Source organism: Eptesicus fuscus, chromosome 7 (genome assembly GCF_027574615.1).
Source record: "Eptesicus fuscus isolate TK198812 chromosome 7, DD_ASM_mEF_20220401, whole genome shotgun sequence".
NCBI lineage: Eukaryota > Metazoa > Chordata > Mammalia > Chiroptera > Vespertilionidae > Eptesicus > Eptesicus fuscus.
In genome coordinates this window covers 48,766,098-48,790,312 of record NC_072479.1, presented here as the reverse complement: position 1 = coordinate 48,790,312, position 24,215 = coordinate 48,766,098, and the positions used below count along the sequence as shown (strand labels likewise).

At 33.6% G+C, this 24,215-nt stretch overlaps 1 protein-coding gene across 6 annotated transcripts in view; it reads left to right on the top strand.

The window, feature by feature from the left end:
- Positions 1-24,215, top strand: part of USP15 (ubiquitin specific peptidase 15) — a 123,085-nt gene that overhangs the window by 48,596 nt on the left and 50,274 nt on the right. For 3 of the 6 annotated variants that reach the window (XM_008148735.3, XM_054718912.1, XM_054718916.1), the window contains exons 4-7: positions 4,223-4,349; positions 8,416-8,561; positions 10,306-10,367; positions 21,806-21,892. In XM_008148735.3, coding sequence (XP_008146957.1) covers positions 4,223-4,349; positions 8,416-8,561; positions 10,306-10,367; positions 21,806-21,892 — 422 coding nt within the window. The remainder of the gene's footprint in view (positions 1-4,222; positions 4,350-8,415; positions 8,562-10,305; positions 10,368-21,805; positions 21,893-24,215) is intronic. The other 3 variants (XM_008148737.3, XM_028156432.2, XM_028156433.2) reach the window with 3 other exon arrangements.

Below are 24,215 nucleotides of genomic sequence, written 5' to 3'. Positions count from 1 at the left end.
GACTGAAAGGTCCCAGGTTCGATTCCGGTCAAGGGCATATACATTGGTTGCGGGCACATCCCCCATAGGGGGCGTGCGGGAGACAGCTGGTCGATGTTTCTCTCTCATCAATGTTTCTAGCTTTCTATCCCTCTCCCTTCCTCTCTGTAAAAAATCAATAAAATATATTTTTTTAAAAAAACAATTAGGATTAATAATTAAGTTTAGCAAGATAGCTGGATATAAGATCAATATATAAAAGTCAATTACATATCAGTAGCAAATAAAGTAATTTTAAAATAATGCTTGTAGCATCAAACTTCTTAGGAATAAACCAATAAAAACTTTTTCTACTGAAAAATACAAAATATTACTGAGCAAATTTTTAAAAGACCTAATGAATTAATGGCCATAGGAGTCACCATTTTCTATAAAGGGCTAGATAGTAAATATTTTTAGCTTTGTGGGCCAAAATGGTCTCTGTGGAAACTACTCATCTCTATTGTTTTAGGTGCAAAAGCAGCCATACATGATGCATAAATGAATGAGTATGGCTGTGTTCCAGTAAAATGTTATTTACAAAAATAGATGGTGAGTCAGATTTAGCTTGTGGGTCATAGTTTTCCCACCTCAATCTAGGCACTGGTTAACTTATGCTTACATAACAAGAAAGGAGGTAATTAAATATTAATTGCCTCTTATTTTGAATACATCTCAACATTTATGACGTAGTCAATAAATATTGCAAAAATGAAAAGATAGTCTACTTTTCAGTTAAAATATATTGAAGAGACTTTATTAATTGTAATATGTCAGTTTTATTTGGACTCTGATTCAAACAATACATTAAAAATAAGAAAGGCAATTTGAACATTGACGAGATAATTGATATTAAGGGATTCATTTAAATTATTTTAGTTGTGATAATGGTGTTATGTTTGAGTCCTTGTTTTTGAAAAGACGTGTCCTTAAATATTTGTAGATAGAAAATAACATGTAGGATTTGTTAGTATTAACAACTACTAGTATGATTTCATCTTTGTGTCATACTTCTCTACTTGTCTGTCTTTACCACTAGTTGTTCTCACTCTTGACTCCAGAGCCTAAGTCTAATTCACCTGTTACACCTAGCACTAAGTATAGTTGCTTAGTAAGTGCTACAAAAATGAAGGTAGCTCACTCCTCAAAAATAGTATATGTGTCCATTCAGGCCTAACGGATTTCTTTAGAAATTACTTTCTGTATCCAGAGGGGGAAGTAGACATTATTTGGAATGAAATAAAGTTTCTGTAAATTTTCATACATTAAGTTTATTAAATATATTTCATGGCTTTATACAAAATGTTTTCTAATATTCACAGCAAAATGAACAAATGGAATTTATATTTATTTAATTCAGCATAAACTTGTATTTCCCTCACTAACTTAGTAAAGAGGCTTTACCTCCTATGTGGCCTTGAATTAATGGAAATATATGTTTTTTAATCCTCACCCAAGGATGTTTTGATTGATTTTAAAGAGAGAGGAAGCAGGGGGGGAGGGAAGGAGGAGGAGAAAGAAACATTGATGTGAGAGAGGAACATTAATCAGTTGCCTCCTGTACTCACTGCTACTGGGGATGGAACCTGCAACCTTTTAGTGTATAGGATGATTCTCTAACAACTGAGTACCTGGCCAGGGCAGAAATACTTTTATATAGCATCAGTCTTATATTTTGGACAAGGAGCCAGATTTTACCATGTGCTTGCTCCTTATTTATAACAACATAACATAATTTACTTATAAAACAAACCATTTTAATTGTCACCTCTAATTCTGAAACATAACTATTATTTTTGAATAGTAACCCTCCAGGCTTAAATTTCAAATGTATGTTTTAATGGTTATAATAATAGATAAATATAACTTTATAATCTGTTTTTATAAGCCTGTTTCTTTCTGTTAGTCTTCATAGCCATTATTTTAAATGATTATTTTCAGTGCAAACATTTTTAATGAACGTAGGAAACTTTATATAAATAAAAATAAAGTCAATGTTACATAAACAAATAATTTACATATGATCATAACATGAATACATAAATATGATCATTAATTTTCTGTGCTGTAGTGCTATAATCACTCATATAGTATGGTTCTTTTAAATCAGAAATAGTTGGAAGACAGATATTTTCTTTAAAAGAACAGCTTTTTTTGTTTTTGTTTCCTTTAAATTTTTTTTATTATAAAGTATATAAAACCTAAAATTTGCCATTTTTAGTGCAAAAGTCAGTGGCAGTAATTACAATCAGGATGTTGTGCAACATTCACTACTATTTCCAAAATCTTTCATCATCCCAAACAAGAATAGCTTTTTAATACACTACTTTTAGAAGTACTATAATATCTTATAAATATATTCATAGTATTCTAAGTAGTGATATTGAGTGTTTTAGTAATGTATGATATTGTCAGAAGAAAAAAATAAGAAAAATTCTGAATCCCAATAAAGTGTGGATTTTGAAATAATCTGGATGGTAATTTTTTCACTGTTTATAATTGCTTTCTGACAGTTAAATCACCAGGGTTTTTGGTGTTTTTTTTCCAGAAAAATATCTGTTAGTGTTATTAAAATTAATTGCCTTTAAAAAAAGAACTGTGATTATTTAAAATACATATACCTTCATATACATTATGAGGAATTTTCATATTTTTTATTATTTTATCCTGTTTCTTTATTCCATTACCTGATCTGTTGTTGGTCATCCCATTTTCTCCCCCATAAAAATGAAACCTGTAGTTTTTATAGCAATTTATCAATGATTAGTAGCTATCTTAATATAATATTATTTTAGGATTCTTTTTAGATATTGAGTTTTAGAACAGAAATTTTTTATTGATAGTGATATTTGATTCCTAGTTTTTCTACTTAAATATAGCTACAAGCAATCTTATAAAATAAAATGATGTGGTATCTTTTGCTACATTCTTAACCTCAAAATAAGCATAAAGAGATAAAACATTGTCTAACTTAAGAGTTAGATAACTTTACATATTGGTTTGTAAAATGAATTAAGTTAATTAATAGAAGTAGAGGCATAGGCTGTTAACCTGTTTTAGAAATGCAATAGGAGGACTACAGTGAGGTGACAGTGGGTTTTGGGGCAGGAGGAGGGTACAAAGAAAATACATGGGGATGAACGGGGACCTGAGTTGGTGTGGTGAACACACAATACAGTGTACAGATGATGTGCTGTAGAATTGTGCACCTGAAACCTGTATAATTTTGTTAACCAATGTCACTCCGATGAAATAAATAAATGAATAAATAAATGCAGTAGGAGAATGTATATGAAAAATTATGTTGGGTTAGACATTAAGTGCTAGATAAACTACATTTGAAGTTTTTGAGCTAGAACAGTTTCCCTACAAGTGAAAGAGAAATTTTTAAATCCCTTACTAAAGTGATGCTAAGCATGTGAGTGCAAGAGTCATTTGGAGCCTCCCTTTTGCCATATTTGTCTAATGTATCACATATCAGGCTGATTACTATTTTCAGCAACAGTATTCATGACTGAAACCCTACAGTTAACCTTTAGAAGAGCAAAAGGAAATATACTTATTAAAAAGGTGACCCTAACGTACACATATTTTCTATCTTTGTGCTTTATTGCTTGCATGTTTAAGCAGCTTTTTTTTTCATTAGTTGCGTAGAATTACTAAGTGTGCGTTTAAAGATCAAAGTCATCTTAGAATGGTAAACTAACATATCAGGAATAGGGCATAGCTAAATAATTTGGCAGCAGTAATTTTAAAATATTTATTTTAACATACAGAGTGAGACAGCTCTTGCTAATTGAAATTGTATAAAACTTATCATTTTAAAAGGTTTTCAGCTTGAGATCAGTACTGAAAACTATGTACCTTTAGTCAGAGTTGTATTTACATTTTGAGTAAACTTTTTTTACTATAAGTACTGAATATATTCATTGTGTACTTAAGTATCTTCCTAGATCAGTAGAATACCTTTCCATACTGTTAGTGTTTAATGTGATTATTCATAGTCTGTTAAATATTAAATTTTCTAAAAATGTTTCTTGCCTTTTCAAATAGTTAATATCTTTTATATTGGTAGATTTTAGTAGTTATTGTTTTCCATTGGAGATCTGTGGCTTTTTTCTAAGCCTCTTTAGAAAATGTATTCTGTTAGAGACAGTGAAATGTATTGAGCTATAGCTGACACTATTTTGTTTTGCTTTTTCAGGTGGTTGAACAGGGTATGTTTGTAAAGCACTGCAAAGTAGAAGTATACCTCACAGAATTGAAGCTCTGTGAAAATGGAAACATGAACAATGTTGTTACTCGAAGATTTAGCAAAGCTGACACAATAGGTAATGCAAGATCTGTTAAATCATTGCTATTAGAAATTTAATTATAATTCTATTTGTTAAATGTTACTAGGATGATAACGATTATAAGGGTCTGTATTTAACATTATAGATTTCCAAGCTTGATGCACTGTGTCTTAGCTTAATGTTGAATTATTTATGGTTTCTAAATTCACTTTACATTATTAGATGAATTTAATATTTGTGCCATTTTACTTTTTTAAAAACATCAAATCATTTATTTTGAGTTTAGCATTTGAAAATGTATATTTTGTTTGTAACAGGATTATAAATTAAAGAACTTTTAATGATGAGTAGATTAGGGAATTAAAGTTTCAAAAGAAGTGTACCTAACTCCCTTTATATTTTTACTAGAGGCCTGGTGCACGAAATTCGTGCAGTGTGTGTGTGTGGAGGGTGTCCCTCAGCCCAGCCTGCACCCTCTTCCAATCTGGGACCCCTAGGGGGATGTCCGACTGCCAGTTTAGGCCACAGGGATCGGGCCTAAAACTGCAGTCGTACATCCCTCTCACAGTCCAGGACTGTTGGCTCCCAACCGCTCGCCTGCCTGATTGCCCCTAACCGCTTCTGCCTACCAGCCTGATCACCCCTTAACCACTCCCCTGCCAGCCTGATCAATGCCTAACTGCTCCCCTGCCAGCCCGATTGCCCCTAACAGGCCTCCCCTGTCGGCCCGGTCGTCCCCAACTGCTCTCCCCTGCTGGCCTGGTCCCCCCCAACTGCCATTCCCTGCCAGCCTGGTCACCTCTAACTGCCCTCCCCACCCGGCCTAGTCACCCCTAACTGCCCACCCCTGCCAGCCTGGTCTCCCCCAACTGCCCTCCCCTGCAGGCCTGTTCGCCCCCAACTGCCCTCCCCTGCTGGCCTGATCACCCACAACTGCCCTCCCCTGCTGGCCATCTTCTGACCACATGGGGGTGGCATTTTGTGCGAGGGCATGATGCTCAATTTGCTTATTACCTCTTTATTATATAGGCTATGTCTATGTATCTGTATATATATCTATAAATGTACATTGAAATTTATGTAAATTTTTTCATTCTATTTAAAGGCCACATTGTAATATACTACCAAGAATATATTGAGTGAAAAGTTTTTAATAAACAATTAGTAATTTAGTCACTAATTTTAGTACATTTGATTAAAACAGCTAAAAATAAAAATCATAAACTAGTTATTTTCAAATAAAGTTACTGGAAAATGAGGTTAGTAGTAATAATTTGATCTTTTTGGAAAATATAAAGAGACATTGGAGATAACACTTAATGCAGAACTCCTCAACAAGGAAAAGAGGTTATAAATTATGTCACTGTCTAGTTTTCCTTGTTGGAAGCAATCATTAAGTACATTTTGCTTACAAGTAAATAAAAGTATTTCTGAATTTTATATGTCATTTGACTTTTACCAGTCACCCATTTCACAGCAGGAAAATACTTTTAATCTATACTTTTCATAAAATAGTACCATCTTTCAATATCCTGTGCTTGTTAATCCTAATGTGTGCTTTTTTTATTTTTACCCTCTTTATTTAGCTAGAACATTTCAATAAACTCACAGTCACTTTTCTAAATTGAATGCTTAAAATATTAGGAATTCCATTTGTAACTCTCATATTATGAAAAAATTACTTAACTTTTGAATTTCAAGATTTGTGGAATATCGTTAAGTAAAGAATACAATTCTACATACTTAATACTGAAAGTTTTCAATATAATACAGTAGTGTGCCCTTATTAATGGAGCATATGTTCAAAGACCCCTAGTGAATGCCTAAAACCAAGGATGGTACCACACCCCATATCTGTACTATGTTTCTTCCTATACACACATATCTATGATAAAGTTTAATTTATAAATTAGGCACAGTTAGAGATTATCCTATATAATAAAAGGCTAATATGCAAATTGTCCCCTTGGGAGTTCTACTGACCAGGAGTTTGACCACTTGCTATGACTTGCACTGACCACCAGGGGGTGGCGCAGAATGAAGGAAGGCCCCAGCCAGCCACCAGAAGGCCCCAATCGGCCCTGATCGCCGGCCAGGCCTAGAGACCCTACCTGTGCATGAATTTTGTGCACAGAGCCTCTAAGTTAATAACAATAACTAATGATAACTTAATAGAACAATCCTATATAATAAAGAGGGAATATGCTAATTGACCCACACACTGTCGCAGATGGCAGCACCCATGGCCAATGAGGGAATATGCTAATTACTGCCCTGCCCTCAAAGATGGCAGCACCCACAGCCAATAAGGAGGGAATACGCTAATTGACTGCCACGCCCTCAAAGATGGTGGCACCCACAGCCACAAGATGGCGGTCCCCAGTCCCCTCAGCCCCGCCGGATGAGCAGGCACACCCTGCCTCTGGAGTCCCCCAGACTCTTCAGCCCCCTAGCCCCCCAGGGCCGGCCCGAGGTGCAAGCAAGCCTCAGGTGGCAGCTGCCCAGCCACCCAGGACTGCCTGAGGCTCAGGTAACCAGGGCCAGCTGATGCTTGCGCTGCCGGCAGTGGCAGCAGCAGAGGTGTGATGGGGCTTTGCCTTCCCCTGATCGCCAGGCCGCTTCCTGCCTGAGGGCTCCCAGACTGTGAGAGTGGTCAGGCCAGGCTAAGGGACCTCCCCCTCCAGTGCATGAATTTTCATGCACTGGGCCTCTAGTATACTATAATAAAAGTTATGTGAATGTTGTCTGTCTCAATATTTTATTGTACTACTAGAGGCCCAGTACACTCAAGTCATGCATGGGTAGGGTTCCTAGGCTTGGCCAGCGATCAGGGCCGATTAGGTTCCCCACCTCCTCCTTCCCTTGCTCCCTTAGCACCCCACTGCTGCCTCTGGTCACCCGCCATTTTCCACACCACCCCCTAGTGGTCAGCGCATGTCATAGTGAGTGATCGAACAGATAGATAGTCACCATTTCACTTAAAAGAAGCATTTTACATTTCTTTAACGTATCCAAATTTCCAGCATCACTATTCTTGCACTCTGGGGCATTATTAAATAAAATAGGGTTATTTGAACACTGCTATACTATGGCAGTTGTGACTGAGATAACTACTGAGTGACTGGCAGCAGGTAGCATATACAGCATAGATGTGCCATACAAAGGAATAACTCACGTCCATGATAGGACACAGCAGAGAGCTAAGATTTCATCCTGCTACTCGGAACACAGGCAATTTAAAATTTATGAATTGCATTTTTCTGGAATTTTCCATTTAATATTATTAGATCACAGTTGACCACAGGTAACTTAAACTGCAAGAAGCAAAACTGTGGCAAAACTGATACTACTACTATAATATTACATTAATCATGACATTAAAATCTGTACAATAAGAATCTATAAATCTATCCCAGGAGTATAGTCTATTAAAATTAATTCAGCCGTAGCTGGTTTGGCTCGGTGGATAGAGTGTCAGCCTGCAGACTGAAGGGTCTTGGGTTTGATTCCACTCACAGGCACATGCCCCATTGGCGGGGTCGATCCCCAGTAGGGGGTGTGCAGAAGGCATCTGATCAATGATTCTCTCTAATCAATGTTTCTATCTCTCCCTTCCTCTCTGAAATCAATAAAAATATATTTTAAAACAAACTAAATTGTAAATTTAATTTAATATTAATTGTTCTGAAATTAGTTATAATTAAAAATATTTTCCATTTGTAACATCTCTGAGTCATACTTTATTTTCTAACTCCTACATATCATCAGAAAATTTATGTTGATTTTATAATATGTAAACAGTTAAAATTTAAGCTATATGACATAAATTATACTTTGGTGTTAATATGATTGAACTCCTTTACCTTTTGAGATCTCAATTTCCCTAAGTAATCATCTGTGAGAGTTATAATTACCATTTTCTTAAAAAGCACACCGCGTCTTAAAAATCTTGTTTATTGTGGGGTTTTTTTACATATTCGTTCACCTATCCTTACTATCATATCAGTATTTTAAATTTGGGACTTTTATGCTGGTGAGCACTTAGGTCTATGTGGTATATATTTAAATACTATATTTACATATCTTTTCTCCTTAAATCTAGATACAATTGAAAAGGAAATAAGAAAAATCTTCAATATTCCAGATGAAAAGGAGACCAGATTGTGGAACAAATACATGAGCAATACATTTGAACCACTGAATAAACCAGACAGCACCATTCAGGATGCTGGTTTATACCAAGGACAGGTATTGTTTACTAATACTGTTTATTTGAAGCATGCCATACATGAAGCTTTCATGAGTCACAAACTTTTTGGACATCCTGACATCTATAGTGGGTCCTATTGGCTCTCGCTTCCTTTTTCTAACTCATGTCTTCCTTGTCCTTGCTGGACACTTAACAATAACTTCTGTTTTCCTCTTTGAACTTGAATATAAAAAGAAATAAGTTTTCATTAAAAAAAAAAAACACAGCTAAATAAGATGAGCCAGTCAACTTTCTATAAAGGATTAAATAGTGAATATTTTTGGTTCAGCCATCTCTATGGTCTCCATCACAACTACAACTCTGCCATTGTTAGTATAATAAAAGTAACCCTAGAGAAGATATGTAAACAAATGGGAATGGCTATGTTCCAACAAACCATTTACAAAAGCAGTCAGTAAACCAAGTGAATTATAATTTGCCAGCTCCTGCTAGAAGGTATCAAGCCCCTATTTGTTCTTTCTTTATGATATAATCCAGAGAAATTAATATGTTGAAAAATGAAGACATTTAAATACAGTCAGCAAATTCTACTGATTCTGCCTTCTAAATATTTCTTTAATCTCTGTCATTCCCAGCCCTTATTTAACAGCTTTCTCTGCCTCCAGTGTTTTGCATATCCACTTTCAATCTTCCATATTTCTGTAATAGACTATAAAAATAATTATTTGATACTTACTTTAGCCATTATATTCTTAAGTGAAATCTTAAATTTTTAATATGTAATACAATTAAAAGTAGAGTTACCTGGTTGAAGCTGGAGTGAGGAACTTGGAACTCTACTAGTTCAGCAACACTCCCCTCCCTAACCAGCAAACTCTTTCTTGTCTATCAATAGACCGCCACCTCTCTCCTTGGTTACCATTTAGCAGGCCTTGAGGTAGCTCTGAGGGGCAATTTTAAATATGTAGTTTTATTCATTAACTCTTTTCAGTGATTGGTTTTATGTAATGACTTGTTCTTTTTATTATGCACATTGGAAAAACTGAGGCTTCGAGAATTTAAATAATTTTATCTTCTTGCTAGGAATGCATTTATCAGATTTTGAAATAGGAATGTTTCCAAAAATGTGCATTAAATTTTCCGGATTTTAGCCCTAGCTGGTTTGGCTCAGTGGATAGAATGTTGGCCTGCGGACTGAAGGGTGACAGGTTCAATTCCGGTCAAGGACATATGCCCAGGATGCAGGCTCAATCCCCAGTAGGGGATGTTCAGGAGGCAGCCAATCAATGATTCCCTCTCATCATTGATGTTTCTATCTCTCTCTCACTCTCCCTTCCTCTCTGAAGTCAATAAAAGTATTTAAAAATATATTTTTCCAGATTTTATGAGTTCTAACTACTGATAAATAAACTAAACACTATCCTGAACTTTTAATGTATTTATTTTTTTTACTGAAATTGAAAGTACCCTTATTAGGAAGTGAAACAAAGATATATTATTGAAGAGTTTGCTCCCCAAAATGCGTGGTCCTTATCTTCCTCATGTGTGTGTTTGTGTGTGTATGTGTGTGTGTTCAATTGCTTAGTTTTTATATTTTGCTTCTTAAATTTTTGTCTTCCTTGCCTAGCTTTGGAATCAAAATGCAAATATCTCTTCACCTTATATACTGTGCTTTAATTAATCACAGGGTTACTTTAGTTTCTTAGTGAATTCAGCTAATCTTTTAAAACTATTTTTAACATTGGGGTTAAGACAAACACTCTTACTGTGTCATATTTGTAGGTGTTAGTGATAGAACAGAAAAATGAAGACGGAACATGGCCAAGGGGTCCTTCTACTCCTAAGTAAGTGCTCCCACTTTTTATGGCATATTACATGATTTAGAAGCCTTTGATTTGAGATAATGAAGTCCATAATGATAGATGAATGTAATTGTGTGTTGTGCGTACCTTCTTTATATTTTAATATTTTCCCTCAGTATAGAAGTTATCTAAATTTGCATTTAAATTAATGTGCTATTACTAAAAAGGCTTCCAATTCAAATCTCTTACAGAATGAGGTGTAGTATAAATGTTATGTTATATTGTCTAATACAGTTAAATCATTATTAAACATTTTCTTTAATATTTTGTTTCAGGCTTTTGATATTTCTCAAGTGTCTGTTAAAAAATGTTCTTTATCGCAATGATTTTGATGTGAAAGTATTTTTGTTAAAACATGTTTTAGAATATGAAAGCACAAGTAGAGATACATGAGTATAAGAATTGCTTTTTATAGTAAATGAGGGCTGAAAAAAAATTAGAAATCTTTTTAAACATTTTTTTAAACTGTGGTAAGATCTATCCTCTAAACAATTTTTTAACAGTGTTGTTAACTATAGGCATATTGTTGAACAGCAGATTTTTAGAATTTATTCATTTTGTACAACTGAAACTTTATTCCTGTTGAACACTAACTTTCCATTTCTTCCTTCCCCCAGCAATTACCATTTTACTTTGTTTCCATGAGTTTTACTAGTTTAGATACATCATATAATTAGAATTATGGAATATTTGTCCTTCTGCGAAGTTAATTTTACCTAGCATAATATCCCCCAGGCTTATCCATGTTATCTCACAGGGAAGGGTTTTCTTTCCTTTTTAAGACTGAATAGTATTCCATTCTCTGTGTATATCACATTTTCTTTATCCGTTCATTTGTTGATGGAAATTTAGGTTGTTTCCATATTTTAGCTATTGTGAATTGTACTGCAATGAACAAGGGGGTACAGATATTTCTTCAATATACTGGTTTTGGTTCTTCTGGATATATACCCAGAAGTGAGATTTCTGGATCATATTGTATTTCTATTTTTAATTTTTTAAGGAACCTTCATACAGTTTTCCATAGCAGCTGCATTATTTTACATTTTCACCAACAGCATACAAGGATTCTAATTTCTCCACATCCTTGTTAGCACTTATCTTTTGTTCTTTTGATAATGGTATGAGGAGTTAATCCTGTGGTTTAATTTGCATTTCTACTATGATTACTGATATTGAGCATCTTTTCATATACCTGTTGACCATTTGTATGCCTTCTTTGGAGAAATGTCTACTCGAGTCATAGGACCATTTTTTGATCTGTTATTTGGTTTTTAGCTATTGAATTGTAGGGGTTCCTTATATGTTTTTGATATTAACTCTTTATCAGGTATGTGGTATAAAGATTTAAAAATGAAGCCTGAATCCGTAAAACTTCTAGAAGAAACCTTAAGGCAAATGCTTCATGACATTGGTCTAGGAAGTGATTTCTTGATTATGACACCAAAAGCATAGGCACAAAAGCAATAATAGATGGGACTATATCAAACTAAAAAGTTTTTCCACATTAAAAGAAACAATCAAGCCCTGGATGATGCAGCTCAGTTGGTTGTAACATCATTGGGTGCACCGAAGGGTTGCTGGTTCAGTTCCCAATCAGGGCACAATACCAAGGTTGCAGATTCAATCCCTAATCGGGGCACATACAGGAGGCAACCAATTAATGTTTCTCTCTCATATTGATGTTTCTCTCTGTCTCCCCCTTTCCTTTCCTCTCTCTGTAAAATTTTTTAAAAAAAATTTTTTAAAGAAAGAAACAATTAACATAGTGAAAAGATAATATACAGGATAGGAAAAATATTTTGAATGGTTTTAGAATTATCAGTTCCTCACTCCATTATCAAAAAAAAACACTTAGGACATGGCTGATGTGGCTCAGTGTTTGAGCATCAAACTATGAACCAAGCGGTTGCAGTTCGAAACACATTGGTGTCTCTCTCTCTCTCTCTCTCTCTCTCTCTCTCTCTCTCTCTCTCTCTCTCTCCCCCTCCCCCCTCCCTCCCTCCCTTCCTCTCTGAAATCAGTAAAGATATATTAACACACACACACACAACACACACACACACACACTTAGGGCTAGTTATATATTTTTTAATGTTTTTATTGACTTGTGAGAGAAATATCTATTGGTGCCTCCTGCATGCCCCCTATTGGGGATGGATCCTGCAACTCAGACATGTGCCCTGACCAGGAATTGATACATGGGAGGAGGCTCAACGAACTGAGCTACACCAGCCGGGACAGGGCTAGTTGTATTTTAATATTCAGATTTCTTATACCTTTGAGAAGAAAATATGGTACATATGCCTCCTATTATTTTATATTTCAGTAGAGTCCAGGGGTATCTGTCATAATCAAACATATTAATATTTAGCAAATATTTACACTGGATAGGATAACTAAAGACTATAAATATCCTCATATTGGTTAGATTACCCTCAAATGAATTGTGAAAATTTTTTTTAAGTTTTCAGAGATTTGGGAATTCCAGGTTTTTTAATAAGAGATTGTTGACCTGTATTTTAAAATGCTTAAAATAATGATTCTTCAATAAGTTAATGATAATTTTTGTATTTGCTAACCTAGTAAATAAAAGAGAAGAATGATCTGGTACTTAATTTTCTTCAAACTAAAATGCACCTTTAATGAATGGTTCTCTACCTTTTTTATCTTGTGTAAAGTTGTTCTATTTAAATTTCATGAGAATGTGCCTAAGTATATTACAATTTATTTTTACTCCACTTAGTTGCATATAATACAAGGGTAGAACTTAATATAAGAAGATGATAAAAGCACATAGTAGACTTGTGTAGATTTTTTGATTGATGAAGTTTTAGAAGTTAGGAATAATTTCTTTGTGAATATTCACATTTAGTCTCTAGATTAGAACTAGTATTGTTCTTTGCTAGTTTATCTTTAGATTGTTATATATGTTTTACTAGAGGCCTGGTGCATGGATTCTTGCACCGGTGGGGTCCCTCAGCCTGGCCTGTGCCCTCTCGCAATCCGGGACCCCTCTGGGGATGTCAGACTGCTGGTTTCGGCTCGATCCCCACAGGCCAGGCCAAGGGACCCCACATTATAATTAGATAATAATTATGTACAATCCTATATAATAAAAGTGTAGTATGCAAATTGTCTCCTCGACTGGGAGTTCGACCAGGGGGCAAGGCTGGCCGGGGGAAGGAAGGGAGGCCCCGGCCGGCAGCTGCTAGGGACCCTACTAGTTCACGAATTTCATGCACTGGGCTTCTAATTTGTATATATAATTGCTGTAAATTAACTGTATAAGTGGATGTAGGAATAGTAAATAAAAGTATTTAATTTAAAATTATTAAAATACATATTAGGAAACATGTATTTCATTTTAACAAAAATTATGCTGATACTTTTTAAGTATAAGCATGATACTCTCTGCTTACTTGGAACATTAGTAGATTTAGTTATGACTGTTTTGTTTTGGTACTAAAGAGGTATAGATTACAGAAAATGCACTTAAAATTTTCTATGAAAGTATACAAATTTGTTACCAATTTTAACCTTGTTCAAATACTGGAGGGAGGGAATTAAATGATTTTGATTTGAGGTTGTTGAGAAGATGGCTCAAGAGCAAGTTTTTCATTCATTTTCATTCATTCATACTTACATTTTCTTAATTAATATCTTTAATTTTGGCTCAGTGGATAGAGCGTTGGCCTGCGGACTCAAGGGTCCCAGGTTCTATTCCGGTCAAGGGCATGTACCTTGGTTGCGGGCACATCCCCAGTAAGGGGTGTGCAAGAGGCAGCTGATCGATGTTTCTCTCTCATCGATGTTTCTAACTCTCTATCCCTCTCTCTTCCTCTCTGTAAAAAATCAATGAAAAAATATTTTTAAAAAAACATTAAAAAATAATAATATCTTTAATTTGAAATACAACCTATGAGCCATAAATCTAGGGTAATATCCCCAAACCTTCAATGTTTTGTCATTTTAAAAGACATTTTGAATTTTTATAAATTTCCCCACACATTATCTCCTTTAATCTTGTTGTTATTATTCCCATTAAGAAAAAGACATTTGTGACTTTTTCTGAGAATGTAAAGTTTGAGGTAATGGTACCAACAAAACCGCCTTGGATGCAGTTAAAGATAAGGAACCAAAACTGGGAGTGTAGTGAGAACTGTAGGCATGGAGTTATATTCCAAGAAGTGAGAAACATAAGCATGTATGAATTATTAAATAAAACATGTAATAAACTATATATTAAACCTTAAAAGTATCTCTAAATAATGATATAAGACAAAAAGATCAAGTAGAATAATCTTAAAGGTTAAGGAAAATTTGGATTTTATTTTGTCGTAGAGGCTAAGGGAAAAAGAGCTTTTAGAAGAAAGGGAATGGTCAGCAGTACTGAATGTTGCAGAGATTGGAGGAAGAACAGAAGAAATGCAATGTATTTGACAAGTGGAGACAGCATAATGGAAATAAGTAGATTATAGCGAAGGAGGGGATAAGTACTGTAGTAGAGAATGGAACAACTCACATAAATCATTCATAATGAAAGGTACTGAAAGAAGAAAGATAATCAAGGTGGTACTTGGTTGGAAAGGCAGGATTCTTGGAGAGGAAAAGTACATATAAATTATTTTGTTAATTAAATATACACATCCTTTCCTAGGTATTTGATATCTAAAGATAAAGGCATCATAATAATGTTAGAATGAAGTTCCTATATACTGCTATTTATCATAAACTGTTTTCCCCCGATTATTTTTAGTTGTCCAAACTCCATATCCTTTTTGGAAATGCTTGTGTTTGTACATAAATACACTCCCTATAACTCTCTACTTTGAGATTTCTCAATTTAACATTCATCAAGATCTTGAGTGTATATGCAGATTTTCCTTTGAAATGCTGAAAGTGCACATTGACTAATTATATATCTTTCCTTCATCTAAACACTGTACCTACTTTCTTTTATGGAAAGATAATGTATAATCTAGTACCCTGTCTCCAAGTTTTACCAAAGAGAGCATGGTAACAGTCAAGTTCATTAACTATTTGATTCAAATATATAAAGGCCATTTCCAAATTTAATTGCAGTTAGAAAATTTAGACAGTCTGTTCATCATAAATGAATGTAATTTAAGTGTGTAGTTCTCAGATAGATGCTTGATACTCACAGGTTCTCACAAATAATTATTGAGTATTTTATTTCTTCCTTTCTCTCCTGGTTTGATCCAAAAAGGAATTGAGCAACTTACAGTAACACATGTAAGTCAAAGTTAACTATAGGAATAGATACAGAAATCAGGACAAGTGGAAAATAAGCATATTTACATATTGAAGCCAGAGAAGAATTTAGTTAACAAGAGCAGTAGGGGCTTTTGAAGCTATTAAAATTAATCTGTAAATGTATGGGGTTTTTTTTGTTTGTTTGTTTGTTTGTTTTTAAGATCCTGATTCAAACCAATTGGAGGAGAAAATATACTTTTGAGAAAATTGGTATAAAATTGAACATGAACTGAGTATTAGATTGGGACCAACAGTAGTATAAAATAAAAAATCTCTTACCGTTTAGCCAGTGTGGTTCCATGGTTAAGTGTCGACCCATGAACCAATTCACTGTTCAATTCCGGTTGTGGGCTTGGTCCCTGATTGGGAGCTGTGCCAGAGGCAGCCAATCATTGATTCTCTCTCTCTCTCTCTCTCTCTCTCTCTCTCTCTCTCTCTCTCTCTCTCACACACACACACACACACACACACACACACACACACACACACACCCAATCATTGATTCTCTCTCTCTCTCTCTCTCTCTCTCTCTCTCTCTCTCTCTCTCTCTCACACACACACACACACACACACACACTCTAAAATCTGAACATAACCTCAGGTGAGAATTTAGAGGAAAAAAAAAAGTCCTAGTTGGTTTTGCTCAGTGGTTAGAGGATAGGCCCACACACTGAAGGGTCTCGGGTTTGATTCTGGCCAAAGACATGTACCTCAGTTGTAGGCCAATCCTGGGCACTGGTTGAGGCAGGTGCAGGAGGCAACCAATCCATGTGTGCCTCTCACATCGATGTTTCTCCCTCTCTCTCCCTCTCCCTCTCCCTCTCCCTCTCCCTCTCCCTCTCCCTCTCCCTCTCTCTCTCTCTCCTCCCCTCCCTCCCTTCCTCCCTCCCTCCCTCCTTCCCTTCCTCCCTCCCTCCCTCCTTCTTCAAGTCATTGGAAAAAATATCCTCAGTTGAGGATTAAAAAAAAATGAGCAAAGTTTAAGGTTGCTCTTGTTTTTTTAAAGGTAATTTATGTTTTATAGTGTTAAATTTTACAAAGTTGAGTTTATGTCAGATTGGAAAGTAATTATTAAAATCTTTGTTTTGCTATGTCAACTTTCAGACTTGACTTTTCTATATTTTGGTTGCTCAATATGGTATTAGATTTTCTAATGTATTAAATATTCAGTTAATTTATCAAGAATAAGCTCTTTTTCTGTTAGTCAGAAGTTTAACTTAGTCTTAATTGCATGATTTTCATTGTAACATTGGAATAGGGAAATTCTAATACTACGTTCAGTTGTAAGGGATAAAGTTTAATTTTCTCTCTTTATAAAATTATTTTAGCTATGTTGATGTTTTACCTTTTTCTGTCTTATTTAAGAGATAAATCACTGCCTTATGTTACATCTGCCTCAGTCTATCAAAAATTAGTTTAACACAAGGTTAGTTAAATTTAGTATCTATGACTTAATATCTATGTGTAATATTCTAAACGTTTTTCTCTTCTTTTTAGAAAGCCACTAGAGCAAAGTTGCTAATAACAGTGTAATATCCAAATTACATCAATGGAAGAGAGCTAAAGGGCTCAGGTTATAATGCACAGACTGACTAGTCAACCCCTAAAAAAACACACCACAATGTTAACTAGATTAGGCTATGTGTAATCTAGGTCAGAAGTTGGAAATCAGAATAGATTAAGTGGTCAATAATGTCTGTAACAGCACTTAAAAAGTATTTTAAAATTACCTGTGGACCACATCCATTCTTCCCTTTCTAATCTCCATGCTATTTAAGGGCAATCTCTCCAGTGAAGTTGTTTATTCCAATGCTTCCTAGACCTTGTTTTGTCTCTTACTGTCTTTTCTCTCCTATCTATACAAATGCCTTGCATACTGCCACAATACAGTAGATACTCAAATAATACTCATTCATTCTTTGTTTCTTGTCTAGAATCATCTTTCCCAAGCCTATAAATGTAAATAAACCTCTCCCATCTTTTTTTAAAGCCATAAACTTCCCCCAAATATGATTCTTTAATTTTTCTTTTGATAGCCAATTTCTTTAAAAAGTAAAATTTCTTACTACCCATTCAAAATTTAACAAAGTCCTTATTTTACTTTTTTGTAACTTAGTTTATTTGACCTCTCTTTAAAACTTATTTTTAGTAACTATATTCTAAAAAATTTATCTTCATTTGAATCTATTACACTCGAGTTTTTCAAGCACTATTTTTACCTCTCTAACCAATCCTCTGGCTGGCTGGCTCTCTTCCTATCCTGGGCTGCTGTGTTTGGTTGTACAGGTTGTATACTACACAGATCTTGAGGGTATTGTTCACATTGTAATATATGTAAAAGGCCCTCCTTGGCACTGTGCATTATACAACTTCACTGAATATATGCAGCATCTCTTCTCACACTTTAAATGCATTAATATTCCACACATTTCCATCTGAGGACCTCTCTTTTCATACCATAATAGGCTCTCAAAATCAATGGATGGACTCTATGCTAATCCTGTTTTTTAGCTCAAACTGACACTGATATGCCTTTCCATATTTTTAACCTAGAGCTCTCTGCTGAATTTCATATTTTTCCCTAAAAGTCAGGTAGAGCTCACAATGTCAGATTGAACTTAAAATCTTTTTAACCCATGTTCTTCCATCCTCTCAACCTAAACTATCCATACCCTATATTCTTTATTTCAGGTACCATCTGAGAGCCATCTTGAGTTCTTCCTTTAACCTTATTTCTTTTATTTAATTAGTCAACTAGTCTTACAGATTCTGCCTCCTAACCCAAAGTTTTCAAATGTTTTGATCTTGGTACCCCTTATATTAAAAGTTATTAAGGACCCAAAGAACTTTTGTCATATGTGTTATATCTATTTATGCCTGTATTTTAGAAATTAAAAATAAATATTTATTTATTTATAAATAATATTACAGTATTATATATTGACATAAGTAATATTTTGTGAAAATAACTTTTCTAAAACAAAAGATGTACTGAGAACAATAGAATTATTCTAAATTTTTGCTAAATTCTCTTCAGTGCTTCTGCATTGAATTTATTGTGATATATTGTTTGTGTAAATTCAGCATTACTCAAATACATAGTTAGAACAGGGAGAAGGTTTTTTTTGATAGTTGATACCACGTCAGAACTCAGCCCATGGTGGTTTAATGATGAAAGGTTAATTGTGATGTGGAATCTGATATCATGTCAGTGAACTTTTTATTCTATTACATTGAAATCTGTCATGTATAACTTCATGCAGTGGAAAATTTTGATTCCTGAATTTTACAGGTATTCCAAATGTTGACATAAATCATTATACAATTTTTTTAATTACACTTGTTAAAACATCACCAGTTTTAGTGAGAAAACTTTAAGTAGTTGGAAGCTATCAAGCTCAAGTTTTGTTTCCCTTAAAGTAACAGGCTCCCTTCATGTATGTTTGAGAAAATGTCTGTCAGATAGCCTTTTATGTAAAAGAGTGAAAAGTTCACTTGAAATTCAGATAAATGTCTTTTTTCTCATGACAACCACGTTCGGTATGTAGCAGGTGTGCTTTATGAACTTTCTGATTTATTACTCAATATTAAAAGAAGTTTAATTAGGGTCATGGTTTAATAAAATCAGTAATTTTTATTTTTCAACATAGATATTCTTAAGTGAAACCATATTTTCTAGTGTAAGCATGGGGGTGTGGTGAAGAATATAATGATTCTAGTACATGGTTTGGTGCTAATGTGTTAGCAGTTTTACCCATCATTGTTTTTAAGCTGTCGGTGCAAATATCCACACAGTAAAAGGGATCAAATAACTACATAAATAACACTTTGGTATTATTATGGAAATAGTTTTGATCTCATAAATGGGCACCCTGAAAGGATCTTAGAGTCCCTTAAGGGACCATGGACTGTACCAGCACAACTGGATAAAATCCAAATTCCTTCATAGAACATAAAAGATCCTATGTTATTATACCTACCTTACTAACTTCTACTCCTATCACTATATACTTACTCTTTCATTCAAGCTGAATTTATTTATTCCCTATAAACATCATAATATCTACAGTTCCATGCATTTGCATGTGCTGTTCTATTACCTGGAATATTCTCACTTTCATTTCCAACCTACACCTCCATCTGTGCATGTCATTTAAAAATTGCTGCATATTACTACCCACCAAAATTTTATAGTTAGTTATAATTTTAAATTTTGTCATAGAATTTATACTGTTTTATAGTTATTTTGCTTATGTATTATTTTCTACCATTAATTTGTGAGCTGTTTGTGGTCAGGAAGAGCTCTGTCTTTAAACTCCTAGTACTTGCCAAGGGTGACGTTTTAGTAAACATTTAATCAATGTTTGATTTAATGAATTTCATAAAAACTTATAATACTATCCTTAGGTAGAGTTGCTGATGAACAGTAAAAAGGCCCCAGATGGGCAGAAAAAGAAAATAATATACGGAGTGGGGCAAAAGTAGGTTTACAGTTGTGAGTACACAAAACAAGTTTATTCTTATACTTTTATTCATTAATTATTGTATTATTTTTCATACAACTGTAAGCCTACTTTTGCCCCACTCCGTATATTATTTTCTTTTTCTGCCCATCTGAGGTTTTTTACTGTTTTGCCCTGCCCTATATATGTGTCTCAGCCACTTTATTGGATGACAGAATATATCTTTATTTCCATAATTTTTGCTGTAAGTAAAATTCAAGGGAACATTTCAGTTATATCTCTGAAAAGTTGTAATGAATTAAATTATAGTCAAATGGGTCACATTTTCAAAAATTAACCTCCTTTAATTTATTATGCCTCAATGTCTAATAAATTTAGTTTTTTCCTAATTTAGCATTCTTAACATGAAGGGGGAAATGCCATGATATTCCTATATTTTTATTAATATTTTAAAACTAGTATGCTTTAGAATACTAGGACTACAAAATTACCTTTTAAGTAGGTTCTCTACTTTGTTTTATATTAAAATTGGGTTGGTCATATTTTGTATCTTGAGCTTAGTAAAATAAAATCTTGTAAGAGTCTCCTGTTAGAAAGGCACCTAATTCTCACTTAATGTAACCTACCTATGAACAGCCTGTATCAACAAAAAGAACCTCCTTTAAAATGAAGAAAAAAATTTACCAACATTTTATAATATATAAAACTTCAAAAGTTAAATTAAAATGTCTGTATGTAAGAAATTTTATTATCCACCATTTATTCTGCAGTTATGTAGATTTAGTGAAATCCAGATTACTAAAAGCTAGTTTTATAGATTGTACTTTCCTGCATATTGACCATTTCATTGTTCATTAGCATCTGAGTAGAGGAAATAAAATAATTTTTAAAAGTAATCACATTGAACCTCACTAATTTAGAATTTATGATGATTGAGATATTATACTGAAAGGTATCTTTTTACAGACTATAGGCTAGATGTTGCCAGTAAATTAAAGTTGTTTATAAAATTAAAACAAATTAAATCTTTCATAGACCTTTAAGTACTTTATAATGGAATTGTTGATTATAAATTATGCTTTTAAAGCATTTTATTTGATTAAGAGCTAGTAATTAATTAAAAGTAATAACTGAGACTTCTCCACAAAGATTCTGAATTAGTGAGGTCTGTAACATACAGTCAGATTTATGTCTTTTCTGTTTTTGCAGAGATAGCTGCCCAAAAATTACTTTTGGGGATTATGTTTTGAATTCTTATGCTATTCAATCCATGGTGGCATTCTAACTTGAGACACAAGTGATTTTATTTACATACTTCCTTAAAAAATAATATTTTAATTCCATGGATTTAAGCAAATTGTTGATTGTAAAATATTCATAATGATTACCTGAAGTAGAAATTAGTGTTATTGGGTTAGTACATCTATAAGAGTAATATCAAGTTGCATATTTATTTCATAAATTTTTTTTGAAAGTAGTTTCCTTTGTACCATTATTTTTATATAAAAGAATACATTGGAAATTGAAAACCAAAATATATATAGTGATTTTGCTCATGAATTTCTTTTCCAGCATTCATTTACTACATACATTATCATCTGTTGGTTCTTTTCTTTATTTCATAATTAATTTCAAAATTCAGCATTTTTTATCTAATTTAACATTTTCATATTTTTAAAGGTCCCCAGGTGCATCCAATTTTTCAACTTTACCAAAGATCTCTCCTTCATCTCTATCAAATAATTATAACAACATCAACAACAGAAAGTAAGCACTGAATCTTAAAAACTCTTTGTTTAATTGATCGCCCTATTGTGGTTGCAAAAATTCTCTTGTATCCAAAATTTAGGATAAAAGTCTTAATGCACTAATTGAATTTTTAAAAATTACTGGTCGGATTTTCTAGGAGTAACTTCACAGGAAAGAACACACAGTTACAACCCTTTGCTTGATATAATACTGCAGTAATTTACTAAAAGTGAAATAAAGCACTTTTAAAATTTTACATTGTAAATACAGAAATCTGTTAGATTTACATTCTAATACATAGAAATTTGTTAGAATTCAGTTTTTTAGAAAGAATATAAATTTCACATGTCATTTTAGAACTAAATATGTAATCACCTACAATCCTCATATAATAAAAAGCTAATATGCAAATCGACCAACCAGCAGAACGACAGGTCGCTATGATGCGCACTGACCACCAGGGGCCAGATGCTCAATGCAGGAGCTGCCGCCTATTGGTCAGTGCACTCCCACAGGGGGAGGGCCACCCAGCCAGAAGCCGGGCTCACGGCTGGCGAGCACAGCAGCGGTGGTGGAGCCTCCAGCCTCTCCAACCTCCGAGGCAGCACTAAGGATCCCCCGAGGGCTCCCGGACTGAGAGAGGGCGCAGGCCAGGTTGAGGGACCCCCCTGAATGCATGAATTTCATGCACCGGGCCTCTATTATATAAATAGTATTTTTTAAAAGTGTGTATCAGTGATTCTCAATTGTAAAGCACACATGTTTTTACGTTTATTATAAAAAGGCAATCCATGCTTCTTTAAAAAGTTCAGAGAAACAGTTCCCTTGCCCCATCCTGAATAATATTTAGAATCTTGGAATTTGTAAAAGTTAGTGGAATTGTGTGCTTTATTAAAAATAACTTGGACTTCACCAGATCATCTGATATGGGTGTATGACCTTGAAAATTGGCATTGTTTTTATATTCTAGAAAAGGATAAAAACAAAGCTTTTATTTTAATTAGTCCATTCAAATTATAGGAAGAACTTTAATCCAGACATGATTATCCTTTTTCATTTCTTGCCTATATACATTGTGGTTTATATATTAGGTTAACAGTATTTAGGTAGTTAAATATTTAAACTACTTGTCCAGTTCATAAATGGCATCTGATTATCCCAAAGAATAAATTCAAAAAGACTAAAGCTATGTGTGAAATAATCATTAAAATAATACCATTAATTGAATATATAGGTTTAATTAGTTTTCCCTTAAAATTCATATTTGGGTTATTTGACAAAATTTGTTTAACATGCATCTGAATTATAAATATATAAGAATAGCCAAAATAATTTGGAAAGAAAAAATCATGAGAAAGTATTAATCAAATATCACAACCTATTATAAAGATAAAAGAATTTGCACAGCATAGTGCTGACCCAGAAATATACCTACAGATCAACAGACTAGGTAAGACAGCCCAGAAACAGAACTTTATGTATAAATGAGTTTAATGTGATCGGAAAGGATTCTAGACCGATGGAGAATGGAGCAGGTTATCCAGGATATATAGGGAAAATTGGATAGCTATTGAGAATTTTTCTTTAAAACTTTAAATTAATTACTTTTTGTTAGGTACATAAGAATTAAATGGTAAATAAATGGAAAAATGACTTGCTACAAATGGCAAATTAAGGGTTAATATTCTTAATACATCACATTCATAAGAATATGTGAGAAATATTCTATTATGAAAATATGCAAATGATGTAGATGGGAAATAAAAATAAAAGGATTAAAATATACTAATATTTTAAATGTTCAAATTCACTACTAACTAGAAATATGTAAATTTAAAACCATAAAAATCTTCATCTATTTCCTCCTACCTCTATTATTGGGAAAAATTAAATGATGAATATCTATTCTTATGAGGATTCTGTTTGAGTAATTGAACTATTAGTACAACTTTTCTATAAAAGTTTGTTGTATGTATTAAGAAGATTTAAAACATTCATTCCCTTCTTTCAGTATTCATAAAAATATGTGCACCATAGTCTAATAGCATTACATTGTAATGTAATAGTGAAATATCGAAGACACGCTGAGTATCCAAAATGGCAGTATTTTATGTTCTTTTCTATTTTAAAATGTCTATCCAAAGGTAAAAGTAAAATGAAATATTGCCCTTTAATCTGGCTTATGTTTTGTTTTTTATTATTAATTCATCAAAAATAATTTTTTCATAGGAGGTAAAATATTACTTGTGTTTCTGCAATTGCAGATGGCTCCCATATTTACTATAAAATAATTCAGTTGCAGGTGTAACATGTATTTATAGTTATTCTTTGGAGATATTTT